At 44.4% G+C, this 13,421-nt stretch overlaps 1 protein-coding gene across 12 annotated transcripts in view; it reads left to right on the forward strand.

Moving 5' to 3' along the window:
* The window catches only part of ank3a (ankyrin 3a), a 137,523-nt gene that overhangs the window by 108,232 nt on the left and 15,870 nt on the right, over positions 1–13,421 (forward strand). For 11 of the 12 annotated variants that reach the window (XM_037781970.1, XM_037781966.1, XM_037781968.1 and 8 more), the window contains 6 exons: positions 236–464; positions 676–801; positions 1,634–1,756; positions 2,293–2,319; positions 4,468–4,549; positions 5,835–13,088. In XM_037781970.1, coding sequence (XP_037637898.1) covers positions 236–464; positions 676–801; positions 1,634–1,756; positions 2,293–2,319; positions 4,468–4,549; positions 5,835–13,088 — 7,841 coding nt within the window. Of the gene's footprint in view, positions 1–235; positions 465–675; positions 802–1,633; positions 1,757–2,292; positions 2,320–4,467; positions 4,550–5,834; positions 13,093–13,421 lie in introns of all 12 variants that reach the window. The other variant, XR_005208499.1, reaches the window with a different exon arrangement.

The raw sequence follows: 13,421 nt of genomic DNA on the forward strand, positions 1-13,421 counted from the left end.
TAATTAAATTACTACACAGCTGTCATGTGTTTGTGTTCCCCCTTCAGAGAAATAACCTGGCTTTTGTGATTTATAGCTTAAGATGGTCACTAACACTACAGTGTGTGATACAAACAAATGGCTTAAATGTGCACTGCAGAGTTCCAAACTTTAGGCTGTAAATCATCCTCATATTAGGCAAATTGTTGGCTGACTTCCGCCTCCTCTCATCTTTCCTCCGATATCTCCTCCACAGGTTCTGGCTCGCAGACTGTCACCAGATTCCTGAGACGGTAAGTCTAGCGTCTCAGTTATACCGGGAGCTGATCTGCGTGCCTTACCTGGCCAAGTTTGTGGTGTTCGCCAAGATGAACGACGCTATCGAGGCTCGTCTGCGCTGCTTCTGCATGACGGACGACAAGGTGGACAAGACCCTTGAGCAGCAGGAGAACTTTGAGGAGGTGGCCCGGAGCAAAGACATCGAGGTGGGGTCGTGTGTCCAAACCATAGACTGTATTTATAGATGGACGACTCATTTCCACTTCCTCCCACTGTAAATGTCGTCCATCTTGATATGCAGTCTGTGGTCCAAATCCATTATATGTTATTGAAATGCAATACGTCAAGTTCATCAGTCTCATCTCCAGAATGTGTTTAAGCTGTGTTACTACATTTTTGGTCAATGAACTTCTGCAGGTTCTCGAGGGCAAGCCTATCCACGTGGATTGCTACGGCAACCTGTCCCCTCTCACCAAAAGTGGGCAACAGCTGGTTTTTAACTTCTACTCCTTCAAGGAAAACAGGCTTCCTTTCAATGTGAAGGTATAACTTTTCCCCTTCCTATCTCTGCTGACCTTTACTGTCTATGCTATTCACTCAGGTCTCCGTTGTAAATGTGCCTTGCTGATTAAATTCTTCCAGAAATGTTAGATCATCCTCTACGAATTGGCTGACATTCATAGCAATATAGCAATGTTCTTTTGCAGTGAATGTTATGATTCTCACAGATCAGAGCTACACACTGTATCTCAATTTTTTGGCTGGACCGCAGAAGGGCAAGCCGTACAAACGCAAAAGTCTGTCACTGAGTAAGTAATGTTTTCAGAAGTAGATTTTGGTGGATTGCTAAGACAAGCCGGCTGTCATGTTGTTTCCTGTTTGAAACGGCAAGCAGAAAACCAGGAACAGATCAGGTGCATTCCACCAAAGGGTACATCACCACCTGAAAGGCCAGTTGAGTGGAGCAGCGCATCCCCTAGTGTCCTTGTCGGACCTGGTGGACATGTACTGTTGGATTTAACATTATAGACATGACCACTGACTATTTGTATAACAATTTAGCCACAAATTCACAGACTAACCGTACACGGTCCAGCCATCTTGTGTTCCTAGTCTTTTGACATGCATGCCGACGAATGACAAATTAAATATGTTCTGCTTGTTACATCCTTACATTTATGTACTGTATGACAATTTCCAAATTTAGGAACTTGCAGTGGGTTGAGTTAGAAAAAAAAATACAGAAAATTCTATTAATAAAATCCACTAAGGAAGAAAACCTTTTTTTCACATTATCCACTTTGCAGGGTCTTTTTTTTTTTCTTATTTATTACGGTCAACTCGTGATGTAATCTTTTTTGCTGTCCTTTTACAGATCAGAGATATGGGCCAGGAGCCATGTGGCCGCCTCTCCTTCCTGAGAGAGCCAAAATCCAGCAAAGGCCTTCCACAGGCTGCCGTATGCAATTTGAATATCCAACTGCCAACCCACAAGAAGGTAGGATCACCATGTTTGAATAGCTCATCCTTTTAGGCCATATCATATCATCTACATGTAAATGAAATTGAAATACAGAAAGCGATGTTGTCCTGACATCAAGAGGAGCCATTGTAGTTCATTTGGTCTAGAAACTACTGCCTGCTGCTTGTGTCTTTTATTGGTGTTAAAGCCTGTGCCAGTCATAAGACCCCACAACGTACACATGCAGCCGCACATCGTGCTTTTGTTCTATTGCCTGGCTCACTGTGGGTACAGAAGAATTATGCAAAAAAAAAGACGACTCTTCTCATTTGTTTGTTTGTTGTGGTATCGATCGATCACAAGAAACTGAAATGATTTTTGCTTTTGCTTTTTGTTATTTTGCTGTTTGTTTTCTATTAATCCCATAGACTTTTTCTGATGCCTTTTGTTGTTTTTGCTGCTCCATTTTCATTCCCTGAATTTTTATTTCCACCCCCCCGCTCACTATAACGTCCCGGCTCTCCATTGTGTCATCTCTCTCCTCTCCTGCAATGCATCTTGGAATACCACAGGATATGGAGTCTGATCCTGATGATGAGGTAAAACAGATTCTTCATCATCACATGGAACTGCTTCTTCTTTGTCGTCCTTTCTGTTGGCTTTACTGCAGATGCAGTAGTAAATATGCGTGTCGCAGATATTTTGTCTCTGTTCAGTACCTTGGTGTGAAAGATGCTTCTGACCGCATGTGTTTTTTTTACACAGCTACGTCATTGCTGAAGTGACCCCATGTAGTGCATGAGTGGAAATGGCAGTTGTTTTAATCAGCAAGGGTTTATTTATTGTTGTCTTCATCCCAAAGTGCAGTGGAGCCAGTTGCTGTGCCACACCTCAGCTTGTTTTTCATCTCTATCTTCCTTTCCATACATGTCCAACAGGAAATCACCATGTCTCCATCCTTACTATTAACTCATAGGAAGCTTCACACAGGACTATGGTACCCTTTGTCAGCCAAAGATGAAACCCTAACTCTTATCATTTGTCTACTTAGTCGTTGTTTTTGTTGTATTTGGGGTTTCCCTTCTTCACCCTTGTCCTTGGCTTGTGTGCAACAGAGAAAATTAACTCTCTCAGCTGCATGCCGACACATTTATAGGAGACTTTACTCAAAGGGAGATAAGGCTGTTTGAGTATTTACATTATACGTAGTGACCACGTGTGTTATATTCCTTCTACATAAATATATCAACCCACTCGCTAGAATGTTCACATTGGACAATTCAGAAGCTTATTAAACCCAGATTATGTTCAGTAACAGCATTTTTGAGCGTTCAGTGCCAACAGAAAAGAAGTATTCCAACAATAACCATATTGCAACTATAGTATGATTACTGTAAGGCTGCACAATATATAGCTGTTTTATCGTCATTGCGTTGTCAACTTGCAGGTTACAGGTACTGTGCAAGTCTTAGTCAAGAACTGAGTACACTTAAATATCAGTTTATTTATCGTTAATTAATAAGTAACATTGTTATCACGATATTCAACAACATTTGTGCATATTGCATATTTCCTCATATCTTGCAGCCCTAGATTTTGGTATGGTTAAGGTGCTACATTCCAAATTCAGAGCATATCTACGGTTAAGGGATTGCCTCCACACGGCTTTCAACGTGATGATGGCTGAGCCGGCGGCTGGCAGCTAACTGGGCTAACAGCACGAAGTGCAAACAACAGCAACAGTGCTGACAGAGCTAACAGTGTTAACCTGGGGGGAAATTGGAGGGTGTTATCAGCGGGAACTGCCGTATGAGCTCAGTGCAGAGCAGCGACAATTAGCTAGCCAGTAGGGCGCACACACTGGTACTCACATGCAGTAACATGCACACACAGCCGGACCGGCTACGTCAACAAAACAGAGAGAAGCTTGGATTATAATACAGAGAGAGAGAGTGACTTCATTCTCTGCTCAGGTAGACATTAATCCTCTATATCTTTACATTACAAATAGTTGTTTGCTGTTATATTAATGCTCTGAATTTGGAATTTAGCACCTTTAAGGTATGGTTAAGGTAGCTGGTTAAGGTTAAGGTTTGTAAAAGGTTTTGGTCATAGTTTCCAAAAAACAACATTGATTGTCTGAGAGACACAAACTCCAGTTACTGGCATGAAAGATAGACACACTAGACCCACATTCGTCACATCAACCTCCACCCCTTTAGTTTTTACCTCGTTACATACAATCCACACTATTAACAGCATTGGCACTGAATGATGCGGTAAAACATGTAATGCAGAATTTTCCAATATGAACATAATTTGTGGAGACTGGGCTGAATATGTACCACAATTATTTTAATTTAAAAGAAAGAAGGTGTACTGTGTCACCACATTTGATGATCCGTACCTAACTGGAAGTTGGATTTTGCCCATGCTTATCACTTCCTGGAGTAGGCCATACAGGCAAAGCACATATTGTCTGAAGTTATGACATTGAGAAATACAGTGAGTGAAGAGATGCAGGGAAACAGTCCATTACTCTCCAGAGGAGACACTACAGTACACCTGCAGAGCCTCCTTGTGCCAGTACTAACAGCATGTGCTGATTCACTAAAAACAGGACAGTATTCGTGCACTGCAGTGTCTAAGTTAACATTAATATTTAGACCTAATTCTGATAGATCAGAATCACATTTCATCATATTTTTTATGTTAAAGCATCTTTTGTTCTTTTTTGTTTGTTTCAGACTGAAAAGCCAGAACGACGTCATACCTTTGCCTCCTTAGCTTTGCGTAAGCGCTACAGCTATTTGACCGACCCAGCAGCGAGTGAGTGTCCCATTTCTACTTACATGAAATTTTTAATTGATTTCAGATATTTATGTGATTTTAATTAGCTCTAGTGTTTAAAGGTCCCTTTATACAGTGTACATCATTTCTTTCATATAGACATAGCATAGAAAGAGATCTACCTGACAAAACGTGTTCATCAATCATTTATTCTATTCACCTGACACAAACTCTTTGATCATCTGTCATTCATCAAACATTTGCATGGTTTACTGTGTGTTACGCTTCGCTTACCCACTCCATGTCGACAAAAAGTCTCCCCGTTTCAACTGTTCTGTTATTTTACATTTGTGGAAACACTGGGAATCTATGTCTGTCTGTTCATTTATCATTTGAACAAAAAATGTTTTGATTCATGTTGAATAAAACTATTCTTTTGAATTGTTCTCATTCCTTTAGTGGCCATTTCACTCTTATTGGCTTTATGATTGTGTGCGGCTGTGTATACTAATGTGGTAACAGGTTGCACTTTACATTAACTTGATTTCCCCTACATTAAGACTATGTTAGCGCAAGCATTTTAGGGGCAGTTTTCATAATATATATCATCAGGACACAGAAGTTTAACAAATTCTGATGTACTGTCTGTGTTTTGTTAGTCCAGTTTTGTCCATCTGAGGCTTTTTTGAAATTATAACAATGATTTGATACAATTTTAAAATATATTTATAGGTATGACTTGAGAAATGTTGATTAAACTGAAAACAGAGACAGTTCATGAATGGCTGATTTACTGTTACTTTTTTTGTAAAGTGCAACCTCATATTTTATTTTAAGTCATGACCAAACAAGTAAAGTGATATTTTTTATTAATGGTATACACTTGTGGGGTCATCTCTGGCATTGAAAATGAACCAAATGAACACATGTCAATCAAACATGTACAGTAAAAGGCACTGTTGCAAGGAGGCAAATAGATTAAGCACATCAAAAGTCAATGGGAATGTATTTTTGGGTTATCATGTCATTTTTTGTCAAGTCTACCATATGTCAAGCATTTTGTTCCAATACATGCTCTGTTCTTTATCGGGTCTGTTTTGTCATTAGTCACTGATTTTAGGCCATCATTTGTCATATCATCTTGGGTTTAAATTAGGGGCCTTTCTTACATTTCATGTGTAAAATTTTGTCTTTCTGCTGTGAATAATGCTGTTTCTGACTGACTCAAATTTCTCTCTCTGGTTTTTATGTTTTATTTCACGTTATTTTCCGTTCAATTTTACGTTCATTTCTTTATTGCTTTTGATTTAAATTATTGTTGAAGAAACAACTGATCGAGGCTCGCAGAGAACACAGCCTTCTAGCTACCCTCACAAACCTGTCTTTTCAACGAGATCTTATCAGGCGTGGTCGCCTGTTCCTGTCGCCATCCCTGTCCAAGCCAAGTCTGGGTTTGGCTCCCTCTCCAGTTCGTCATCCAACACGCCCTCTGCCTCTCCATTAAAGTCTGTCTGGTCCATCAACTCTGCCTCCCCCGTCAAGACCATCATCCCTGGATCACCTGCCTCTTCTATAAAGTCAGTTAGTGACATGGCCTCTCCCATCCGATCTTACAGAACCATCTCCTCTCCCATAAAAACTGTAGTCCAGCAAGCCCAGTACCCAGCCCAGGTCTGCCCCAGTCCCCTGGCCTCACCATGTAAAAGCGTCCCAGATCCTATGTCTATGAAAGGACTGGCAGCATTGTCTGCTAGGACCTCCCCTATAACTGTCTCTGGAGGAGGAAGCCCTCTTCTTGAGAGAGCATCGATAAACATGACCCCACCAACCTCTCCCAAATCTTCTCTGAGTATGTTCAGTTCACCATACAAGACCGTCATGGGGGGCTCTAGTGGCACAGCATCTTCCTCCTCACCCATAAAAACAGTTCCTGGTCTCTCCTCTGTGCGTTCCTTTGCCTCAGACATCACTGGCCCTGCAAGAAACCTGTTCTCCTCTCTGTCGTCACCACTTAAATCCAACACCCCTCCGAGTGCTGCAGCTCTGATCAATGGAACTGTGTCGCCTACACAGTACCGCTCTTCATCCCCAACATCTCTTCTCGCAAGTAGTCTTCAAGAGAGAATACAAGCAACCACCAATGCTGCGACTACAAGTGTCAATGCAGCCTTTGAAGAGGTTGAGAAAACATTTAATTCTTGTTCTGCAGGCTATGGCACCTTGAAGTCCATGTCCTCTTCTGCATCCTCCTCATATCAGTCCATTAGATCATCAGCTTCCAATTCCCTTTACGCCAATCTAAGATCCCCTCCCAACACCACCACTGCTGTAACATCCAGTACAATGACTGTTCCAGTGTACTCTGTTATTAATGTGCTGCCAGAGCCCCAGTTCAAAAAGTTGCCTGAGGTGTCCAAGTCAGCTGCTGCTCTCCTGTCCCCGCGGAAGACAATGCCCGTTGAGGTGAATGCTCAGATGCAGTCTTCCTTTGCCAGAACTCTTTCCCCAATCAAAGCCCCGCTTTTTTCCGCTGGCCTGAAATCAAACGCCACATCACCACTATCATCCAGCCAAGAGATTCTGAAGGATGTCGCCGAAATGAAAGAAGACTTGATACGAATGTCTGCCATTTTGCAGACAGACCCAAATTCCACAGCCAATAAAGGATTCCAGTCTGATTCTTCCAGAGAGGCAAAGATAGAGGACGAGGAGCCATACAGAATTGTGGAGAAAGTAAAACAAGATTTGGTAAAAGTGAGCGAAATCCTTACCAAAGATGCTGTGAAGGACGGTAGGGTTTCCCTCACAAAGGGCTCTTTGGATGACATACACTTCTCAAAGGTACAAGTTGAACAACCACCGAGCAACTGGAGCTATCCGCCAAGATATGAGACTGTGGTTCCTCAAGTCAAATCAAAAACAATACCTGATAGAGATTTCAATCTCTCCAAAGTGGTTGACTACCTGGCCAATGATGTTGGGAGCAGCTCTTTCTCCAAAATGCATGACACAAAGCATAAAGCAGATGAGGGCAAGAGAGAAGGAGAGGGCAAGGAGAAGCAGAAACGTGTCTTAAAACCCACCATAGCAGTTCAGGAGCATAAGCTCAAAATGCCTCCAACAAACATGCGCTCTTCATCTTCAGACAAAGAGATCAGTAGAGTAGCAGATGCGCTTTTTGGAGCAGACACTGTGCTAGACTCCCCTGATGATATCATGCATGAGCAGGATAAAAGCCCCCTCTCAGATAGTGGCTTTGAGACCCGGAGTGAAAGGACACCCTCTGCCCCTCAGAGTGCTGAGGGCATGGGCCCCAAGGCCCTTTTTCAGGATATCCCAGTTCCCCCAGTGATCACTGAAACTAGGACTGAGGTTGTTCATGTCATCAGGAGCTATGAGTCTCCAGAGGATAACAAACAACCTGCAATGGAGGATGCACATCCTGTCAGATATATTGATTCAGATTCTAAAGGGCATCAAGCTGCATCAACTCCAGATCAGAATAAATGCTATTCGATAAAAGTCAGCCCTGATGAGGATCCAATGGGGAAAGGGATGAGGGTAAAGGAGGAGACTCACATCACTACCACCACCAGGATGGTGTACCACAAACCGCCTGGCAAAGAGGCAGCATCGGAGAGGTGTGAGGAAACTATGTCTGTGCATGACATAATGAAGGCTTTTCAGTCAGGCAAAGACCCTTCTAGAGAGCTGGCTGGACTGTTTGAACACAAGTCTGGCAATGAGGAAACATCACAAAGAGTACTCGAGGACATCAACTCCAAACCTAAGGTTGAGAGAATAATTGAGGTTCACATTGAAAAAGGCAATAAAACAGAACCAACAGAGGTCATCATCAGGGAGACAAAAAACCATGCAGAGAAGGAAATGTATTACTACCCAGGGAATAGACAGGAAGAGGAGGAGCCTGAGGAATCACTTCCAGTGTACCTCGACTCCCCCAGAGTGAACACACCCATGTCACAAGAGGAAGACAGTCGCCCTAGTTCAGCCCAGCTCATGGCAGATGACTCTTACAAAACACTAAAGCTACTTAGCCAGCAATCTGTAGAGTACAATGAGGATGAATCATCAGAGCTTAGGGGAGAATCTTATAATTTTGCTGAGAAAATGCTCCTCTCTGAGAAATTTGACCAGTCTCATTCTGACACAGAGGAATATCTGAGAGATAGGTCTCGCTTCCACTCACCAGACAGAAGCAGTCACAGTGAGGGTAGATCAGTCGCGCCAAGGACAGAGTATGTTTTTAGGTCGTCGAGAAATGTGTATGACAAATCTGGAAGAATGGCCAATGTTGATGATAACTTTGACAAGCTGACACTTTTGCAGTATTCGTCTGAGCCTGGTAGCCCGAAGCAATCAGTTTGGATGCGTGTTACAGATGACACACAGAGTAAGGAGAGAGAGCAGCTTATGTATGAGGACAGAGTGGACAGGACTGTAAAGGAGGCAGAGGAAAAACTCAGCGAGGTATCTCAATTCTTTCGTGAGAAAACCGAACAGCTCAACGATGAGCTCTCATCTCCAGAGAAGAAATCTCGAAGACCAGACTTCAGAGAATCACGATCAGGGCCCAGTTCTACACACAGCAGTCCAGAGAGGTCAGCTTACAAGAATGGAGGTAGTGGGGAAGAGTGGAGCAGAGAAAGGCTTAGAGACAGGTTCAGCTCCAGTGATAGGAAATGTGCAAGCTTGCCCAGCAGTCCAGAGAGGAGAGTATTGCTGCAGTACAGCGATTCAGACCCAAGAAAACAAGGAGACGCTAAATCACAGGGAAGCACGGGTGAAGGTCCCAAACCTTTTCAAATGTCTTCCTCCAAAGTCAGTGCAGTGAGGCTAAAGTTTGAGCAAGAGGCTCAAAGGCAAGATAGGAGTCCTCAGGGTGGCCAAAATTCAAATCCTCCTATCAGGAAACTTCAGGAAAGTAAGCTACCTGTGTATCAGGTGTTCGCTGGTCCAAACATTCCAAAAGCACCAGACAGTCCGGGAAACCAGAGGAGAAGTCTAGATAGTGAATCAAATAAATTCTCACCCAAGCATGAGACCGGTGGAAAAGGTCAGGAAGAGAAAAAGTTGTTCAAAACTTGGGAGAGCCAAGACTACGGGAACTATAAACCCCAATCTCCCAAACTATCTCAGTCTTTAATCCACGATTCTGTGAAAGATGGCAATAATAGTGATTCCCAAAGACAAGAAACCACCAAGAAAATAATATACACCGAATTCGTTGTACAAGAAAGTCCAAATAGCAATGATAGTCTAAAAAAAAACTCGGAATCGCAAATTCCTGTAAGAAAGCCATCTAATTTTTCCGAAAATCACAAATCCACCACTTTAAAATTAGAAACCTCTGTTGAATCACACGAGCGGGCCGGGTCTCATATACCTACTTTAGCCAGAAATCGGTTACACAGTAGCTCTGAATCCAACAAGTCCACTCGTGGATCGTCACTAGGAAAATCCACAGACTCATCAGACGGTAGCCTGTCAAATGTAGTGTGTAACGGTGTTGATAGTGACCAAGCAGAATATTTAGATGAAGTAATTCCCGTAGTTGTCACAGAGGGTTTCAAAGACATTAAACCCCTACCTGTGTATGTTAGCATCCAAGTAGGAAAGCAGTATGAGAAAGAAACAGCGTCGGGTCAGCTGGGAACGTACAAAAAGATAGTGAGCCATGAGAGTAGGACAGTGCATGAGACCAGGGGTGCATTTTTCACTGTCAAGCAAAAGCAGTCTCCATCTCCTCAAGGAAGTCCAGAAGATGACACTCTAGAACAAGTGACTTTCATGGACAGCTCTGGGAAAAGTCCCGTTACCCCTGAGACCCCCAGCTCAGAGGAATTGAGTCTGGCCTCAAGAACACCAGACTCTGTGATAGGCTTCATGCCTGGCATGCCAAGCCCTATCCAAGAGGAGTCTGAGGAGGAAGAAGGGAAGACCTTCATCTATAAGGGGCCCTCGAAGGAAAAATCTAAGCTAGCTCTCTCAGAGAATCACGGTAGAAAACAGGATGCAGAGAGACCAAAGTCAAAGGAGAAAAGAGTGGCATATATAGAGTTCCCACCTCCTCCTCCTTTAGAGGCAGAGCAGTCCGACCCTGAGAAAAGGGGATCGTGTGCTTCTTCTGAGGCAGAGACCGAGATGATTGAGGTGAACCTCCAAGAGGAGCATGATAGGCACCTCCTAGCTGAGCCAATCATAAGAGTCCAGCCTCCGTCCCCTATTCCCCCCGGCGCTGATAACAGCGACTCCAGTGATGATGAGTCTGTCTTCCATCCCATCCCTGTCAAAAAGTACACCTTCAAAATGAAAGAAGAGGGAGAGAAACTCCCAAAACAAAAACAATCTGAGGAAGATGGAAATAATGTGTCTGGGATCAACGGTGTCGTAAAGGAGGACGATGATGACTCTGACCAAAATGGCAATGACCAGTCAATCACCGACTGCTCCATAGCAACCACTGCTGAGTTCTCCCATGACACAGATGCTACTGAAATAGACTCTTTAGATGGGTATGACCTTCAGGATGAGGATGACGGACTGAGCGAGGACCCTAAAACATCTAGTCTGTCCAATGATGGAAAAGCAACCGACCGCTCATTTAGTCAGTCCAAGCTTGAGGTGATAGAGGAAGAGAAATGTGAGGAAGGGGGGGATAATGGAAAGACTAAAACCAACACATCTTCAGCCAGTGGAGATGAAAAAGATTATACCCTCGAAGGAAGACATCCAGAAAGGCAGACCTTTGCAGAAAACTACTTTGGCTACCAACTTGAAGAGGAGCTGAACTCAACCTTTAAAACTGTTGCCACCAAAGGCCTGGACTTTGACCCCTGGTCCACCAAAGGGAGTGAGAATGATGGAGTTTTTGATTCCAAAACAAAAGATGAGGACCCCAAGCCCTTTGGTTTATCGGTGGAGGACAAATCACAGGCTACAACACCTGACACAACCCCCGCTCGAACACCGACTGATGAGAGCACACCGACTAGTGAGCCTAACCCCTTCCCATTCCACGAAGGGAAGATGTTTGAGATGACCCGCAGTGGTGCTATTGACATGAGCAAGAGGGACTTTGTTGAAGAGAGGCTTCAGTTTTTCCAGATTGGTGAGCATTCCTCTGACCCTAAAACAGGGGAAAAGGGGAGAGGGGGCAAGATCCTGGGGGTAATTTCCTCTCAGTCAGGGGAGAGGGCCACAGTAGATGGGAAGGTGAAGGTTATAGATACCACCACAGACAGCAGCACAACACCAACAACACCAGCAGCAACAACCGCAAAATGCAGCACTGCGCAGCCTGGCAGTGACACTGGCTATACCGGTACTGATGTCCCCACCTGTGAAGCCATAGCTGAGACCGCCTCCTCATGCACAATCACAGCCTCTAAGGTTGATCCCAAATTACGCACTCCTATTAAGATGGGCATAGCTGCCTCTATAACTGTGAAAAAAGACTCAGGGGATCTCACCGATTGTAAAGCTGAGATGTCAGAGGGTCAGATGGTGCCAGAATACATCAGTATAGAGGGCCAGTGTACAGAGAGCCAGTCCAGCAGACATGCTGACCCCAAGTTAGAGAGAAAAGATTACCCCGCTGAAAACTGCAACAACAACAATAACCTTGAGTCCTCCAGCGTTCAGGCCAACTACATTCAGTGTGGTAGCGTGGTGTTTAATTTGCAGTCCTCCTCTGAGCCCACTCTTCAGAAAGCAAGCAGGATAGAAACACTGTGCTGTAGGGATTTAGAAGAGAGAGTGGAAGTACACAACAGCAGTCAAGTGCAGGAGCAGAAAAGTGAAACTATGAAAGAAAGTGAAGTGAAGCAGCCCAAGTCGAGGCTTCCAGTTAAAGCGTCAGGGTGGTCATTTCACACGCAGGGAACAGCCATAGGCAAACAGAAGCCCAAACAAGCAGTGACGGTTGAGGTCAGGAAAAGAGGAGAGCCAGCCATAGCCAAAGTAGAACCCAGGTCAAGAATACCAGTCAAGGATGTTAAAAAGAGCAGCCCCGCCGCCACAGCTAGCCCACTTGTTTCAGTTCGGGTTACCTCACAGCCAACGAGAGCATTGGACACAGGGAGAGCAGCCATAAAGTTGCCCTCGAGGCTACCACTGAAGGATAGGCATCAGGTCAGCAATGAGGGAGCATGTAGACAGGACAGACAGGAGAACCCTAGTGAGGTTTGTAAGCGCACCATCGAATACTTTAAAGGCATTAGCGGGGAGACGCTAAAGTTGGTGGACCGCCTGTCAGACGAGGAGAAAAAGACGCAGACAGAGCAGTCGGAGGAAGACAGCACCTCCCGGAGCACCTCTCTGTCGGACGCCTCCCAGCCTTCCCAGCCCTCCCAGCCCTCCCAGCCCTCCCGCTCATCCAGGTCTGGTAGAGGTTCGAGGGCTGAGGCCGGGGCCGCGTCCGTAAGGGCAAAGGTGGCGACGACGGACAGGGCCTCCGGCAGTGAGAGGAGCAGGAGGAGTAGGCGGACTGGTGGGAAGGAGGGCAGTCAGGGACTCACAGGGTCTCGAACGCCTCCCATCGCGGAGATCAAGCCTAGTTTGTAAAACTTTCACACTATGTTTAAAATACATCTATATATTTCTATATTTCACTTTTAGTTGCATGACATCGTTGTGATCGTTTAATGGATTGACTGGAATGCCTGTGGCGTGTTTACATATTCTCTTCAGAACAGTAGCTGTCATTTAAATTTATTTTTTTGTCATCGATGTACTGTGTACTGTATTGTCCTTGTTGCAAGATTCTCTTTTCTCTGTTCCCCTCTTTCAACCCCTTTTTAAAGCTCCGTATAGTAGATTGAGCATGCCGGTAGTAGTGACTGGTCCACTGGCACAACCAGTCCCTTTTTTTGACAACTCCCTGGTCTGT

The sequence above is a fragment of the Sebastes umbrosus genome, chromosome 10, assembly GCF_015220745.1.
Source record: "Sebastes umbrosus isolate fSebUmb1 chromosome 10, fSebUmb1.pri, whole genome shotgun sequence".
NCBI lineage: Eukaryota > Metazoa > Chordata > Actinopteri > Perciformes > Sebastidae > Sebastes > Sebastes umbrosus.